The 17,576-nt window shown below is 40.0% G+C and overlaps 1 protein-coding gene across 6 annotated transcripts in view; it reads left to right on the top strand.

Moving 5' to 3' along the window:
- Positions 1–17,576, top strand: part of OSBPL3 (oxysterol binding protein like 3) — a 179,531-nt gene that overhangs the window by 115,261 nt on the left and 46,694 nt on the right. For 4 of the 6 annotated variants that reach the window (XM_072764572.1, XM_072764570.1, XM_072764573.1 and 1 more), the window contains 6 exons: positions 226–393; positions 946–1,069; positions 2,985–3,088; positions 3,294–3,386; positions 4,417–4,573; positions 14,676–14,806. In XM_072764572.1, coding sequence (XP_072620673.1) covers positions 226–393; positions 946–1,069; positions 2,985–3,088; positions 3,294–3,386; positions 4,417–4,573; positions 14,676–14,806 — 777 coding nt within the window. The remainder of the gene's footprint in view (positions 1–225; positions 394–945; positions 1,070–2,984; positions 3,089–3,293; positions 3,387–4,416; positions 4,574–14,675; positions 14,807–17,576) is intronic. The other 2 variants (XM_072764574.1, XM_072764575.1) reach the window with 1 other exon arrangement.

Below are 17,576 nucleotides of genomic sequence, written 5' to 3'. Positions count from 1 at the left end.
GACCCTTTCATGGAGAGGCCAAATGAAGTTTACAAAGACCATTATTATTCACCATTTCTTCCTCAAACTTGTTCCCATAGACCACCTAAATATAAACTAAGTCAATAAACTTATCTCTACATTTCTACATGTGCCAACATGTAAAGAGAAGGTGTCTCAATTTGATGAATAATTGCTCCTTTCATTGAGTGATGCTCTTGTTTCCCTCTTTTTACTATAATTTAGGTCAAGTCAGAAGAAATCTTTGATGAGTGGGTCTCCAAACTCCGCCACCACAGAATGTATCGTCAGAATGAAATCGCCATGTTTCCACATGAGGTTAATCACTACTTCCCAGGATCCACTGTCACAGACTCTGCACCTGGGGTCTTGGACTCCATTTCAAGTAGGAAGGTAAGAGTTTGCCAATAATTAATCTAAAAGAAGGGGGGGTGGCTTGTGCAGGGGAGTCCCAACTGGGGGCTTGTGGGGAGGAATGTGTTGGCCTTGCTGGTCAGAACCAGGGCCAGAGGAGTATCTGTTATCACTGGGACAGTAACTGAAAAACAGCACATAAGGAAGAATTTAATAGGGCCGAATGCTCCAGCTCTCCCTTGACCATTTTGACTTTGGTTTTCTTATTTGATTGCAAAATGCAGGATGTATGTTTATAGCCATGCAGGATTGCAAGATTTCTCAACATTTATATCATTATTTTGGCATGATTAGCATTTGACCAAAGAAGAAATTCAGGAGAGCAGCCCCAGGTATGAGAGCATGGTATGACCAGGCTGAGGTGACAGCCAGAGCTTCAGGTCTCTAGTGGAGTGCTTTGTAGGAGCTTCTTCCCCATGACAAGCAGATGGCTTCCATTAGCAACTAGCTCACTTTGTTGTCCTTTACCCTAAAGTGTTCCCACTGGGCTCTGTTTTCATTTATAACATGCTTTTGTCATCTGTGGAACAGCGTAGCAGTATATCAAAGCAGAACTCGATTCAAACTGGAAGCAATTTATCATTTTCTTGTGGTGGTGAGACACGAGTTCCATTATGGTTACAGTCTTCAGAGGACATGGAAAAATGCTCAAAAGGTAAAGTGACTTGAAACTTCTGCTTCTTTCTGTCATGGCTCTGAAATTTTGCTTGTTGAGTATTTACACCTCAGGTGAATTTCCCCATCACTGGTCTACATTTCCCTCCAGAGTTTGCTTCTGAGTTTGCACTGGTGATGAACAAATGACATTCTCCTTGTAGAGCTTTACATCTTCACCTGGGTGTGCATGCAGACAGGTTTCTTTTCATATTCTTTAAGTACCCAGGTGCGATTTCCATGAGGACCTACTAAATCACAGTCTCCCTGGGTGGTCTCTGCACATCTCTCTGCTTTTTTGTGTATGGTTTTTTTTTTTTAAGTGCCAAAACTGACTCTAGTATATATCCAAAATTGGGAGTCATTGCTGAAGGTGAGTGGGTGAATCAAATGGAGATCCCCACGAAATAGGAGTTCTCTACTCTGGCTGCACACTATAATCACCAAAAGGGCTTTTATTTTTTGTTTTGTTTTTTTTTGTTTTTTTTTTTATAATAAATTTATTTTTTATTGTTGTTCAATTTGCCAACTTACAGAATAACACCCAGTGCTCATCAAAAGAGCTTTTAAAAGACAAGAATACCCACTCTCCACAAGAAGTTCGTTAAATTGGTCTGCACTTGGGTCCTGGCATCACTGATTTTCTAATTTCTCAAATGATTCTGATAAGGAATCGGGATTAAGAACACTTCTATCAGGAAGCTCAGTGTTCTCAACCCTAATTAGCTAAGAACCACCCAGGGAACTATAAAACAAAACAAGTCACCACTGGGATTGGGGATGTTCTGATTTAATTATCTCACGATGGGACTTGGACATATGGAATTTTAAAAATTTCCCCAGTTGAGCTATGATTGAGAACTACTATGAGAGAAAGATGCCAGGCATTGGCCTTGAAAAGTACATTTTCTCCTGTTGAATTCAGATACTATCACACCTGGGGCCATAGAGGTTTTGCCCTCCCAGTAAATGTCACTCAGTGAAGCTCCTGAGTGAGCTTCACTGAGTGACATTTTGACACAGCTAGTCCTTGAAGTGCCATCTGTAGACCAGCGGCATTGGCCTGGCCTCCAAACTTATTTGAAACGCAAATTCTCAGGTAGACTGGATCAGAAATTGTGGGTGGATCTCAATGATCTGTGGTTTAACAAGTTCTCCAGTTGATTCTGATGATGCCAAAGTTTGAGAGCCATTTGGGTCTTGATTTCTCAGTGGAAATAACCACTATCATCCAGTGAACATCAAATTAAGAACTATCTTTTGAGTTAGCAACCAAGGAACTGGTGTGAAAACACTAAGGTGCTCTCAGGTCAATGTGCAGATGATCATCAAGGTCATCTTGATGGGTGGGTCTCGAGGACCCAAGGTGGGTCCCCGATTGACAGTTACCTTTAGAGACCAGTACAACCTTTATTTTTGTTTCATTTACTTGCCTGGAGCCCTGATAACACAGATGACGACACCCTATTATTGCAATATTAGAAATAATGATAATGATGATAGCTGATTTATTGAGTGCTTACAGTGTGCCAGCATTCTAAAAGCATGCCCCATATGTCCACTCACGACTGTCTCATGAAGGCAAGTGTTTAATTATCTCCCTTTCCCAGATGAGGAAACTGAAGACAGAGAAGTTATGTAATTCGCCCAAGATTCAGAGTTCAGGAAGTGTTCAAACCGAGGCAGTCTTGCCTCAGATTCTCCAAATCTGTGCCCTTAACCATGGCAGTTTACTGCCTCTTCTGTAAAAAATGAAATAAAATTTCATCTTTATAAAGATATAAATTGAAGAGTATAGCTAAATTTAAAAAGTAGCTGGCAAATAAAAATAAATAAAAAGTAGCTGGCCCTAGTGTAGGGAAACCTGGATGCCAAGGTAAGGGCTTATGAATCTTCCTTTTGCCTGTCTTGCACAGACCTGGCACACTGTCATGCCTACCTGGTGGAAATGAGCCAGCTCCTACAGAATATGGATGTTCTGCATCGGACATATTCGGCGCCGGCTATCAATGCCATCCAGGTCAGCCAGGTCCCTCTTCTGTTTGCATTCTGGCATTTTTCTGCTTTCCTTTCTGCTCCCCAGTCTTGCCACTAACAGTGGACGTTGTCCAGTCAGTTGCTTCAGCCAAACTCAAGGGGATGGAGGTGGTCACTTTGCTGTGCAGTTTTCTCTGTGGTCTGGTGGACCTTACTTTCTATGCTCTCTTTCCTGTTTTGAAACAAAGGGTGGAGCTTTTGAAAGTCCCAAAAAGGAAAAAAGATCACACAGGAGGTGGCGGTCCAGAGCTATTGGCAAAGATGCTAAAGGAATGCTACAGGTAACCATTGCTTCCCCTGCTCTCTGTGTCTCATGCTGGGGGCTACTTGGACTCTGATAGGATTTTCCGTGGCTGTTCTTGCAAATACCCTGTGCAGAGAGAAATTCAATCACTTCGATTTTCTGCATGCTACAATAAGCATGTAATGGAATTGGGTAAGGGAAAAATGACACCAGGTGGGAGGGAGTACAGCCATTTCCAGGACTTCGGTTTCCCTTCTTTCATGCAGAGCCTGCCCGCCCTCTTCCCCACCTGCATGTGTGCTCTGACCCACCTCTTCTGCTGCCAGTCAGTGGATTCACCATCCCTTAGAACCTACTGGCTGGAGTCTCTGGAAATGCAACATCGTGCAGACTTTCTTTTGCCTCTTGCCTCCAACCTCCCAAACCCCCATCAGGGCTTCACTGTGTTACGCTAGCCGCCGACTTCCCCAGTGCATAGCTAAGCCAGAGGCCAAGATTTGCAGCTCAGTCATTGTATATTAAATTGGGACATTGTTAGGGTCAAATAAATCAGAAACATAATGGCTAAGTCATCTGTTCTACTCTCATAGACTCTGGTTCAAAGCACTTTATGGTTTGGACGTAAGTACTTTCAAAGTAAAGGGTGATTTGTGTACAAGCCCATGAGAAGTTAGTTTTGTAGAAGCACCAGATGCAAATTAAGAAAACATTTTAAACCTACCCACTGTTAACAACCCAGATACTGGATGATTATTGCCAGGAAGAAGGAATTGAGTATAAAGGAGAAAGAGCCTGGCAGCTTTTGCTGTCATTTGCAACCTAGAGCTTTAATGCTTCTATCATTTCCAGAAGAAATGTGGTTTCTCACCCATTTTTATTTTGCAAGAAGCCAGAGCAGGTTGCTGGAGAAAGTGTTTTCCTGGGTTTTCATTTATTTTCTTTGAACTTACCACCCAGTAGAAAGATTTACCTATAAAATGTTCTCCTACAGCTTTCTAATCTTAGTAACAAGATAGTCTAAGCAACCTACATCTGAAAAGAAATGTCTCCCTTTGGTGTCACTTCAGGTCCCTAAACCTTTCTCGGGCCCAATAAGACTTCATTCCTCCAACCCTAATTTGTCAACATTAGATTTTGGAGAAGAGAAAAATTATTCTGATGGCTCTGAAACCTCGTCAGAGTTTTCTAAAATGCAAGAAGACCTGTGTCATATTGCACATAAAGGTAAGTGAATATTCTTTGTTCTTGATATATTTGATGAAACTGTCAGATGCATGTCTGGGTGTGGGATGTCCTTGGAGAGGGGATCTTGGTTGGTTCGTTTTCTGCTCTATTAAAGAAATAGAAATCAATCTATTAATTGATTTGGGGCAATCTAATTTTTATTTTATTTCCCTGGTAGTAGGGAGTATATTAACACAAAGTTTCTTTTTTAAGCCCTTAGGGGAGATAGTGAGAGCATTAGGTATTCTTTAAAAGCTGAGGAACTCACATGCTGCTGGTGGGAGTATAAATTGGTGCTTTTTTGGAAAGCAGTATGACATTATGTTTTGAGTTAAAAAAAAAAAAAATCTGCTTATCCAGCAATTCCACTTTGAAAAATTCATTTGTAGAAGTTAATTTAAAACTTATCTGAATAAAGAGATCTATTGTAGCATTGTTTAACATATCCAAAATTAGAGAGATGTTCAACATCATTAGCTGTTAGGGAAAGGCAAATTGAAGCTAGGATGAGGTATTCCCATACCCCTGTTAGAGCTCCAGAAAGATACAGTACCAAATGCTGATGAGGACATGAAGAAACCGGATCTCTCATATGTTGCTGGTGGTGAAGCAAGATGGTACAGCCACTCTGGACAGTGATTTGGTAGCTTTATATAAAACTAAACATCAGTTACCATTCACATTTCTGGCCATTTATCCTAGAGAAGTGTAAATTTAAGTCCACACAAAAGCCTATACATAAATGTTTAGAGCAGCTTTATTTGCATTAGCCAAAGATAGGAACAACCCAAATGTCCTTCAACAGGCACATGATTAAACAAACTATGGGATGTCTATACAATGGAATACAGCTCAACAGTAGGAAGGAACAAATACTGATATGTGTAGCTACTTGGATGGATCTCAAGGACATTATGATGAGTGAAAATAGCCAGTTTCAAAAGGGTTGCATAGTGTATATTCTACTTATTAATACTTTTGAAGTGATAAAATTATAGAGAAAAGAGATTAGTGGTTTCCAGGGCTTAGGAAAAGGAAAAAAAAATATGGGTGAATTATGAAGGGGTAGCAAGAGGGATCTTGATGGTAATGGAAAGTTCTGTATCCTGATTGTGGTAGTGGTTCCATGAATCTACACATGTGATGAAATTGCATTGACCTGTATGCACACAGACCCAAATGAGAATATGTAAAACTAGTGGCATCTGCATAAGGGCTGTAGATTATGTCAATGTGAGTTTCCTGGTTTTGATATTGTAGCATAGTTCTCTAACATGTTACCACTGTGAGAAATGGGATATAGGGTACCCAGGACTTCTCTGTAGTATTTTTGCAACTTCCTGTGAATCTGTCATGATTTCAAAATACAAAGTTTTTAAACGGAAATAACCTAAATGCCCCAAAATAGGGAAAATGGACTGTTTAATGCAATATAATTATATGATAGAATAGTCAACAGCCACAATAATAAAAATAGCTTCCTTATATTGAACACATAGCTATTATGTCAGATATTGACTAAATACTTTACATGCACTATTTCAATTTTTTTTTAATTTTTATTTATTTATGATAGTCACACAGAGAGAGAGAGAGAGAGGCAGAGACATAGGCAGAGGGAGAAGCAGGCTCCACGCACCGGGAGCCCGACGTGGGATTCGATCCCGGGTCTCCAGGATCGCACCCTGGGCCAAAGGCAGGCGCTAAACCACTGCGCCACCCAGGGATCCCACATGCACTTTCATTTCATTCTAGCAGCAACCTGTGGAACAGATATTATTGTAATATTCATTGCACAGATAAGAAAGCCGAGGCTGGAAGAAGCTGGAAAACTTCCTAAGTAAGAAAGTGGTAGAAAGTGGCTAACCTGAGACTTGAATCCTAACCTGCCTGGCCCCGAGTCTGTGCTCCTCACTTGGTGTCTCACCACCCTTATGGATGGGCTGGCCAGGGTTATGTTTATAGACATAGAAAGATGTTCACAACATATCATTGAGTAAAAATACAGCTCTCAAAACAGTGTATAGGTATGATGCTGTTTGTACAGAAACTATATAAATCTGGCACGTATAGGTGTACTAAAAAGTCTGGAATGTTCTACACCAGCATTTTAATAATGGAGACTACAGTTGTAAGTGCTTATTATCTTACCGTTTATCTTTTGAAAAAAATATGGTAAATTTATCATTTTTTAAAGAGGCAAATGAGCTTAAAAGTTTTAAATGGGAGGGCAGTAGGGCACCTGGGTAGCTCAGTCAGTTAAGTGGTAGACTCTTGATTTTGGCTCAGGTCATGATTTCAAGGATGTGAGATCAAGCCCCATGTAGGGCTCCACACTAGGCATGGAGTCTGCTTAAAACTTTCCCTCTTCCTCTTCATCCACCCCTCTTACACAAAATTTTTTTAAAAAATGAGAGGACAGTGCTTGAAGTAAAAGGAAGGAAGATACTGGCTCTGCTGCTTTATTCCCCTAGCCCTGTGTTTTTCTTCCATGACCTGATTCTTTCAGCTTGCTTTTCCCTTACCCCACAAACATAAAACATGGTGGTTATGAGGAAACCATTTCCTGTTCTTTACAAACCTTTACCTCAATCAAACTCCCGTCCTAGTTGCTGTCAGAACTTTGTCAGCATTTATGATGCAGTTGTAGGGTCAGTCTGTTAAAGGAGAAGAATTACCTGCCTCCAGCCTTTCAAAGCTCTTCACGCAGGCCTTGTGTGTTCTCTAGTATTAAAGGATCAATTGTAATTAGGGTGTTGTATTTTAGGCTTTTTGGGAGGAAATTCCTGAAAAAGAGCATAACTTTTAAATAACATGAACTGCCAGGGCACCTGGGTGGCACAGTTAAGTATCCAGCTCTTGGTTTTGGTTTGGATGGTGATCTCAGGATCATAAGATTGAGCCTCGAGCTGAGCTCACACTTAGCAGGGAGTCTGCTTGAGATTCTCTCTCTCTCTCCCTCCTACCTGTGCTTGCTTGCTCTCTGTTTCTCTCTCAAATAAATAAATAAATAAATAAATAAATCTTTAAACACACACACACACACCAAACCACAAACTGTCTTTTTATAAACAAGAAGAAAATGCATCTCCACAGCAAGGGTATCCTGACTTTTACAATTGAAGAAGCTGCTCCCTCAGCAGAGAGATTGCCCATATTGAGTCAATCCACTGATCCCGTCCTCCTGCGGAGGGCTCAGCCTCACAGACTGTCTATAATGGGCTGTGGCCAGATGTTTTGCCTTTCAGGCTTTGTTAGAAACAGCTGGCTGTAGAGCCGGCTGCATACCTGGAGTAGGTCAAGATTTGAGCTCCGAGAAAGGCCCAGGTGCACTTATTCCCCAACAGCCTTTGCCCCACAGGTTTACGGACTCAAATTCCACAGGGAGCCTAACAAGCTGTGTTTCAGTGCTGTGGCTCTAAAGTCCACTTGTGTAGACGGAAAGATCTCTGGGAGTCGCTTTTACACAAGCTGTGACTCAAAGGCCTCCTGGAATGGAGTTACTCCTCAGTCCTGTGACCTCGCGTGCTTTCTCACTTCCATACATTCAAACTCTAAAAAAGCATCTTGACCTTTCTTCCTGCGTGAGGCTGATCGGGTCACGGTCGGTTTTTATTGTACTTTCTTGACTATATGACTAATCTATTGACTGTGATTCCAGAGCAGATGTACTCAATGTAGGAATTCCACTGCTGTTGTGACATAGTCTGTGTTGCCTACTTTTTCTTTAATTTGTTAAATGCATGTGAATTCTGTTTTGTAGAAGATTAGATCCAAGGTAGACAACCAATTCATACCCATCATAGTTGAAAAAATCCCTCATATATCATAAACAGAATTTGATTTTTATGGTATATCATTGAGTTTTCGTTGGTTCATGTGTTTGGCTTTGCGTGTATGTGGACACACATATAAGTAAACAGAGAACAAAGAGTACTAAAACTTTAAAGTCATTAAGGAATTTACATTGCATATATTAACATTCACATTTCTCCAAATATATTTCACTGAACACTTTGCCCATAAAATGCTTTTAAAAACAAAAGAGTTACAGGATTAAAAATGTTTGGAAAATACTGCTGATTATGGCTCCCTTTGAATTTACACAAGAATAGTAAATATTAAAGGCCCTGAGAAATTCTGCAGCAGAGAAGTCTTAGCTTTAAGTCAGTGATTTTCAATGTATTTAGAACATTTTCCCCCACTCCCCAGTAGCTGTTGATACCCAGGAACTAAAGTTCTTGAGAGGGGATCCCTGGGTGGCTCAGCGGTTTAGCGCCTGCCTTTGGCCCAGGGTGTGATCCTGGAGTCCTGGGATCGAGTCTCACGTCGGGCTCCTGGCATGGAGCCTGCTTCTCCCTCCTCCTGTGCCTCTCTCTCTCCCTCTGTCTATCATAAATAAATAAATCTTAAAAAAAAAAAAGTTCTTGAGAAACATAATGCAAGAACCATGGTAAATAATAAGCCTTTATGGAGCTAACCCTCTGTACCACCTGGGTTAGAAGATAGGCATTCAATCTGTTAGGACTAGCTGTGAAATTTTCATCTCGCCAGTTAACTTCTCTGGGCCTTGGTTGCCTCATCTGTTAAATGTCCTAAAGTAGTTCTTCTGACTTTTTGGTCTCAAATTCTGTAACTGTTTTCTGTGACTGATTATTTTGTTCTGGATAGGACGAATTCATGCTGTTGCTCATTGTTACATGAAAGTTTTAGGAGACAATGTTCTATTCCTAGCTGAAACAGGAATGGCTGAGTATGGTGAGCAGTTATAGGGAGGGAAAGGACTAGGATGGGACCAGGATCCTATATGGAAGTGGGGCATTTGCGTTCTACTTTGAAAAGAAACAAGGATAAGTTTAATGATACTTCCCTGAAGATATTTTCAGTAAGGGAAATCCTCATTTACAAATGAAAAGGTTAAAAGTAGAACAAAGTTAAAAACTGTATTCCGTTATTTGGTATTCTTTTGTTCCTGATTCTTTTCCTGTGTTGAGTTTTAATTGTTGCAGGATCATTTTCTGAACTGTTTGGAGTTTCTGGAAATATTGGATAAAAAGCCAAGCATGTCACAGTGGTATCATTTCCACATATTAAAAGCTAGAAGACATACAGAATCTAAAGAAAAGCCAGATCATTTATCAAACATAATTTAGAATTCAGTATAAAACTCTGCTGAGCAATTGTATTTATGTAAATTATCACAAAATAAGTGGGACCGTTTAATCAAATTATGTAATGCATCTAAATGAAAGAACCATTGGGTACAATATCAGAAAATATTTTAAAACCATGGGTATTTTGTGAGGTTTGAAAATTAGAGGAAGCAGATTACAGAAGACCAAACCACTCTGGATATATTTTGGGTATGTTATCATTTTAAAGAAAATTCACCAAAATGTGCTTTTCATTAAAAAGAGAGAAAGAAAAATAATCAGTCCTTTTTTTTTTTTTTTAAAATAATGAGTCCTACTGTGGGTTGGGCGTTATACAATATAGCATGTTTTCTCATTGTTTCCTTAGAGTACTCATGAGATGTGGGCATTATCCACACATAAAAGATATGGAAACCGAGGATTTGTCCAAAATCAAAATGGCAACCAAGTGGTACAAGTAGGATTTTGGTTCACATTTGCCTTATTACAAAATGTCTTTGCCTTGGACCATACTGTCTCCATAAAAGTGCTGTCTTCTGGTCTTCCCCCAGACCTTATTCTTTTGTGATGAGGAGAAACTGCTAGAAAAGGAGCACATTAAACAGTAGAGCTCAGGCAGACTGAGAGTACAGGTGTCCTTTAGTACCTCCTTTCACCATCCATCCATGCTAACTATACTCTTACCATCTAACTTAATAAAAGAATACCATGGAAGACTGTGGAGATGGGAGAGGTAGTGGTCCGAGAGGCTTATGGCATTCCATTCTGTCTGTATCCCACTGTCTTAGTACAGTGAGGGGGTCTGAGAAACAGCTAAAGCCTGGCTGGGAAAGATGAGTAAGCAGAGATGCCATAATTGCCTTTCCATATTTGAACACCGCATGAATGAAGAGGTAGTTCTACTTGACAATGAGGAGACATTGAGGGGAATTTTGACTTGGAAATAGGAGGACTTCCTTCCCCACAGCAGTCTAGGGGCAGAGCGAACTGCTTTAGGAAATAGCAAGTGCTCTGAGAAACATGACCCAAAACCACAGGCAAGGGAGTCTGGAGACAGAGAGGAGTTGGCCATTCTATACCGTAGGTGGCCTTAGTGATCTTGGGGGTTCTTTGCAGCTCTGAGCATTGAAGATTTTCTGTGTGATTTTATTTGCTGTTGGATATTCACAGATGTGATACAGTCATTTGGATCTTTCTATTTTTGTAAGTTTTTTGTTGTAGTGGTTTTTCTCTAGCATCATTTAGAAATTAGTGAGAAAACATTGTGTCACAGAGAATATTCCTCACCTCTGGGATCCTGTGTCTTTAACGATTAATATAAATATGGTCTCCCACAAGCAGCCTGCAGCAATCATTCTGCATGTACTGGATCCTTAGGCTGCTGTGAGTGACTCTTTTGATGCCCTCTGAGTGGGCCTAACCAGTCATTTAAGAAATCCAGTGCATGGCAGTTTGATCATCCAAGCTCCTTTGTCAGGTGGTTTAGAAAGCAATTTACATCTGAAAATTAAATATAGTGACTATATGAGTTTCTTTCTGCTTATTTTATGCTCTCTCCAATCTTGTCGGCTATCCATTTTGAACCAAGCAGTGTAGATACTGCCAATTTTAAATGGAATCTTCTCATCAAGTGCGAGACCTTCCTTTACTGCAGGCTGTCTAAGAGCCAGAGGAATTGATCTGGTAAAGTGACAGCCAGATGAGTGCCACATTTACTTATTCTAGAGCAATAGACATGACAGAGAAAAGAAAGAAAGAAAGAAAGAAAGAAAGAAAGAAAGAAAGAAAGAAAGAAAGAAAGAAAGAAAGAAAAAAGAAAGAAAGAAAGAAAGAAAGAAAGAAAGAAAGAAAGAAAGAAAATTAAAAAAAATTCTTTTGTAACTAAAGTGACCAATGTTCACTAGCCTTATTGTGGGGATCATTTTGCAGTGGACACAGAAATCAAAATCTTTATGGTAAACACGAAAACTCATATAGTGTTAATGTCAATTATACCTCAATTTAAAAAAGAAAAAATGTACTGTAATACCAAATTAAGGACACTTATACCAAAAGACAAAAAAACAAAACAAAAAAACCCCTTGGCAGTGAAGAGAAATTCCCCACCCATCCTCAGCTGGGTATGGGTATCCCATAGAGCATGTGTGGGTGAGAAGAGGGGGTGCCTATCTAACAGGATGTGAAATGTTAATTGTGGGGCTCATTGCTCCCCAGCTGAGGCTGCTCTTCCAACTGTTGAACAGATTCTGGTCAGTCCCTCCTTCATAGAGCCTGTATCCTGCATCCAGTTATTTACAAATGTTGTCCTGGCAAAAGACCAACGTATTCTCCTAAAACTCGTGCCCATATTTCAAATCACCACCACTCTCACCCTTGTATGTTGCTTTTATCACCATCACCATTATTATGGCAGCAACATTTATTATTTATCATGTACTACGCATTGGGTTAAGTCTTATACCTGCATTATCATATCGAATCCCCATAGCCATCTTATAAATAAACGCAATCATGACCCCCATTTACAAATGAGGAAACGGGAGTCCAGGAACAGCAGATGTTTGTCCAGGGTCATGTGATGACTCAGTGATAGAGTTGGGAGGAATCCAGGGCTGGTTTGGAGCTCACACTTGCTCACTCTGCGGTGCTGCCCATTATTTTGCTCAATGGAATTGTTTACATCAAAGAGCTAAGTGTGTTCCATAGACATTGTTAGGAAATTTCAGTACCTATTTGCTTTGAGCACCTATTTACCCTGTGTTCTGTTCACAGAAGAAATGAATTGTGCTTAATAAACTAAGGAAAGTGTGTGTGTGTGTGTGTGTGTGTGTGTGTGTGTGTGTATTTAAACAAATTACTAATTTGTGTGATGACTTTACGAAGACGGTCTAAATCCATCCCGGAACATGACAACCTCAGACAAATTCAGCAACAGCTTATGGAGAGATGCAGCTGTCCTTGTGGCTCTGGAAATGAGGGAAGTAAGTCAATAATGTGTATTTAGTTTCTGTGATACTCAATCGGCCACTCTTGAATGACAGTGCCTCTAAAAATGCAAGCCTGTGGAATTCAATAATACACCAGGCCATCTGAGAAGAAGTATGTCTCTGCTTCTTCCTTCTTCCTACCTTTCTAAAACAAAATATATTAAAAGAGACTGGAAAGATATTCTTCAAATGTGATATCCACGATAAGTAAGTTAGATGGCATTTCCCCATCCCTAGGAGATAAGTCATACAAATGTGATCAAAATTTGACGAATCTTTTCCTGTATATGTTAGCGGTTTTTAAAAACGTTGGTGCCAGCATCTGAGTGCGTAGCAGTGCTAAGCTCTCATGTACGCGAGGGCTCACGGAAGTGAACAGAGTAACTGAATGCCAAGTGTAGAGCTGGGTGGCGGATTCTGGATCAAGCAATTAGAACCCTAACAAGACTGTAGGCCACACCCTAAAATAATTTCAAATGTACAGTGAAGTTGCAAGAATAATACAAAGAACTCTCATCTATCCTTTAACCAGATTCATCATTTTTTATATTTTGCCACATGTCCCTTACCTACCTCTTTCTACACACACCCTAGATGTGTGCACATGTGTACATATTTATTTTTCTGAACCGTGTGAGGGTAAGAATCATCCATCATATCTTTTTTAAGTGCCTTTGTACTGTAGTTTCTATTTCCTAAGAATAGGGATAGTCTGCTGCCTAACCACAGCATAGTTATGAACTTCAGGAAATTTAATGTTGAAGCAGTACTTTCATCTCTTCTATCTTCTGTGTTCAGGTGTTGTCAGTGGTTCCATTGTCCTTCAAAGAGCGCTTTCCCCTTCAATCCAGGATCTCCCCTGTGATCACGTATTGTGTTCATTGTCATGTCTCTTCTTCAGTTTCTTGCAATTGGGAATAGTTCCTCAGCCTTTTTCTTTGATGAAATTGATGCTTTTGAAAGGTACAGGTCAATTTTTAAACATAAGAATGTTCCTCACTTTGGAGTGGTCTCTCCCTGGCTCGGGGTACAACAAAAACGAAGGTGTTGTATTTTTCTGGCTATTACATCTAGAGGCACAAAAAGCCCAATTGAGCCTCCCTGGTGATTCATTTTGGTCACCTGGTTAAGGTGCTGTCTGGTTTCTTGGTTGCATTGTCGCCATGACTCCCCAACAACCAATAAGCTCTGTTTGCAAACATTTTCAGTCTTTGGGGATACAAACAAAACTAAATACTGATAATTGAGAATCCAGAAGTGTTCTTTCCAGTGTCCAAATATCTTGAGAAGTTATAAATTCCTAGAATTGTATAGTGGGCAGGAGGTTTGGAATTGGTCAATGTATATGCTGTTAAATTTTTAAATAGACTTGATTTTTTAGAGCAGTTTTAGGTTCATAGGAAAATTGAGCAAACAGTACGGAGTTCTGAATGTCCCCTCCACCCACCCTACACAACCTCCCCAACTGTCGACATCCCACCAGCGTGGTCCATTTGTTATAGTCAGTGAACCTACAACAAAGCATTGTTATCATCCAGAGTCCATAGTTTAAGTTAGGGTTCACTCTTGGTGTTGTATATTCCAGATGTGCTATTTATTTATTTATTTATTTATTTATTTATTTATTTATAAAATATTTTATTTACTCATGAGAGACACAGGGACAGAGGCAGAGCCATAGGGAGAAGCAGGCTCCCCCTGGGGATGTTGAGGCAGGACTCAATCCCAGAGTCCCCCGGATCATGACCTGAGCCGAAGGCAAATGCTCAACCACTGAACCACCCAGGTGCCCCAACCAGATGTGCTTTTTAAAAGTCAATTTAGAATGTCCATTTGCTATACTATTCAGTTCACTATTCAGGACCGTTACTTTTCTACATTTTTTTTAAATAAGAAATACATGTGTTGTTTTTAATAATGCCTCTTCCTTTACTCCTTTTTATAATGATTATATCTTTATAGTTTACTTCGCTTTAAGGTCAGCTTTTAATACCATATCGACGGAGAGAGAGAAGCTGAAGCAGCTGATGGAACAGGATGTCTCCTCCTCCCCCTCTGCCCAGGTCATTGGCCTGAAGCGTGCCCTGTCATCCGTAAGTTGCATGTTTGTGTCACAGAAACACTTGACAACGTGGCCAATCTCATGAATTTTTTTAATATTTCCCAACTCCATGGTTGTATTTGAAAATTCATGAAAAAGCCAAATAAGTTATCTAAATTCTATTTTAACCTTTTATCAGATCTGCTAATTCTGAACACCAAAACCGAGCCTATCTCAAGTCTTAGTAGCTAGTATTTCACAGAGCATTAGATGCTTTAAGTTTGGTTTCCTTCTGTTTATCTTGATTTTTAGTTTCTGTAAAGTGTTTGTTGTGCGTTTGTGTGGGCCTTACAGACATTTGTCTATTAATACAAAATCCAGCGGTTTGGAGATTTCCGCACCTAAGACTTCTCAAGCTTAGATTGACTTTGCAAATGACAGCAGAAGGCAATTTTAAATTCACTCTTATCTTCTCTGCTGCCCAGCACTGATCCTACTTACCACTCTTTCAAAGTTACTTGGAAGTCATTTGATTTGATTTGGTAATATAAAACATTTAGCTTCTTTTTCCTGCATGGGCACAAAGAGATGAGTCATAAGGAATGTCAGATAATCATTGTGTTTTCATAACAGAAAACTCACTGTCAAGCCTCAAATATTTTTCAGTAAGCCCTTCTGTTATTCACTCTCTCTGCTTTTTTCCTCTTGATTCCAGCTGGGCTCCATTCAGGCGCAGTGTCCTAGGACTCTGCTTTGAACAGCTGGCATTGTTGTCTGATTGTTCACTCTGTATCTGTCGAAAATCTGGAGAATTTTAAAAATAACATATTTATTATGTTATTTATTTATATATTTATTTTATTTTATTATGTTATTTTATTTGCTCCAAATCTTTGCTTGTCCTTTGGAATCCCTACTGTAAAGAGAGAGTATGCATGCACTTGTGAAATTACCAGCTGAAGCAATCCTGAACTTTTCAGTTAGGGTTAGGTTAGGGTGATGAATTTTAGGATCTTGTTTTCAGGGGCTGATTCAGGCTTTGAGAGAACTAGAAAATATCCGTTCATCTTTTCGATTCATCATGTTACTGAGAAAAGAAATGATTTTGGTGTGACACTTTAATGAGAAACATTACATATTTGTTGTTGAGAAATACTTAAGGAATATTTACTCTGTTGACATTCTAAGTGTGTTATCTTTGAAAGAAATAAAAAATAGTGTGGACTTATTCTATGCAGAGAGTCTTAATGTTGCCAACCCTGAGAAGTTCTGGGTTTTCTAAGGTCAGGGACAGAAACACCCTCTTTTGGATTGCAAGGGACAGCCAGCTGCACACTGGGTGCTTTTGGGTTTGAGAGAAGTGAGGTTATTGTTTTGTTTGTTTTTTTAAGTTTATTTTTTAGTGCTACAAAGCATGTCTTATTGTTCCCAGTAGGTTGACCATTAATACTTTCAGAAGATACTTCTGATGGGCTCCCACAAGTCCCTTTCACGGGGGTATCTTCCTCTCCCGTGCCCTCCTCCTTTGGAGGTCTGGATGACTCTTCTTCATCTGCTTGTCTTACAGAGGGCATAGTATCCTTAGGCCAAAGTCGTTACTCTTCTAAGGAATTTATTCTCTCCCGTGTTCAGATTTTGGAAACTTAAGATGTAACAGAATGACTCTTTCTTTCCTTTTTTTGGCTTAGATTCTGGGTTAGATTCAAGACCTGTCTTCTAAAAATAAAAATTTTAGTGTCATCTCAGGGCTATCAGAATGGATGTGTTTGTGCTGTATATGCAATCTTGGTATTCTTCTTTCATCTGCCTATTACAAAGGAAACAGAAGCTGCTGAAATAATACATTTTCCAGGCCATGCTAAGATTCTAGCCACCTATGCTAAGATAACCAGCAAAATGTTAGAAAAAAGTGAGTACCCCACCGAGATTGTTACATGTAGTTGTGTGAATTAAGGACATTTACTCAGTGTTTCCTAAATGATCCTCAAGAATTTCCAAATAACCCGTTCCATTCCTAGGCATTAAAAAATAAAACCAACATCTTGTTTGAGATCCAGGCAGCAAATCAGACAGTGCCAAACCATTCCATGGTCTCAGCAGGTAGATCCTGTGGGCACTAATGGATGGGAAAGGATCCAAGCTTCTTGGAAGAGAGCCTGGAAGACAGATAGACAGATCTGTGTGCGGGCACCTGAGGAGCTGACTGTGGGAGTGTCTGGGCGGACAATCAGGCACACTTGTCCCTTTTGAGAGAAAATCATTTAGAAACATCTTCCTCTACCTTCCAGCCAGTTCCTTTCCATTTGGGAGGTTGGGAGAGGGAATCTGACCTGCCCAGGGCATAGGTTTACATGTGCTCACATCCCTCCCTGCATTCCCAGGGCCTGGTCCTTAACCTTTACCCAGGTAAGTGAAGGTGTGTTATTATTGTTGTTTTCAATAAAAATGTTGTAGGCATGAAGAATGAATAAAACAGTCATTACCTATACTGGGAAATAAAATTAATCCTCCACAAAATCTTACTTCCAAGCATACTTCCTAAGATCCAGTTCAACTGGTATGAAAATTAAATAACATTAAAAGATGTCCAATCATAAGGGGTGGGAGCAACGTCTTCTTTAAAGATGAGAAACACATGGGATCATAAGGAGGGAGCTGGGGAGGGGGCAGGGCCACGAAGCCACTGGCCCTAATGCCAGCTGAACATGCTGGTGATTTCCTTCTCCACCTGAAGGAAAGCCTTACCAACCCCTGCTTCCACCTGCAGAAGTGAGAACTAGAAAACGGACATCACTTCCAAAGTTTAGGGTCTTTGATCTCAG

Source organism: Vulpes vulpes, chromosome 7 (genome assembly GCF_048418805.1).
Source record: "Vulpes vulpes isolate BD-2025 chromosome 7, VulVul3, whole genome shotgun sequence".
NCBI lineage: Eukaryota > Metazoa > Chordata > Mammalia > Carnivora > Canidae > Vulpes > Vulpes vulpes.
This window is presented reverse-complemented; position numbering and strand designations above follow the sequence as displayed.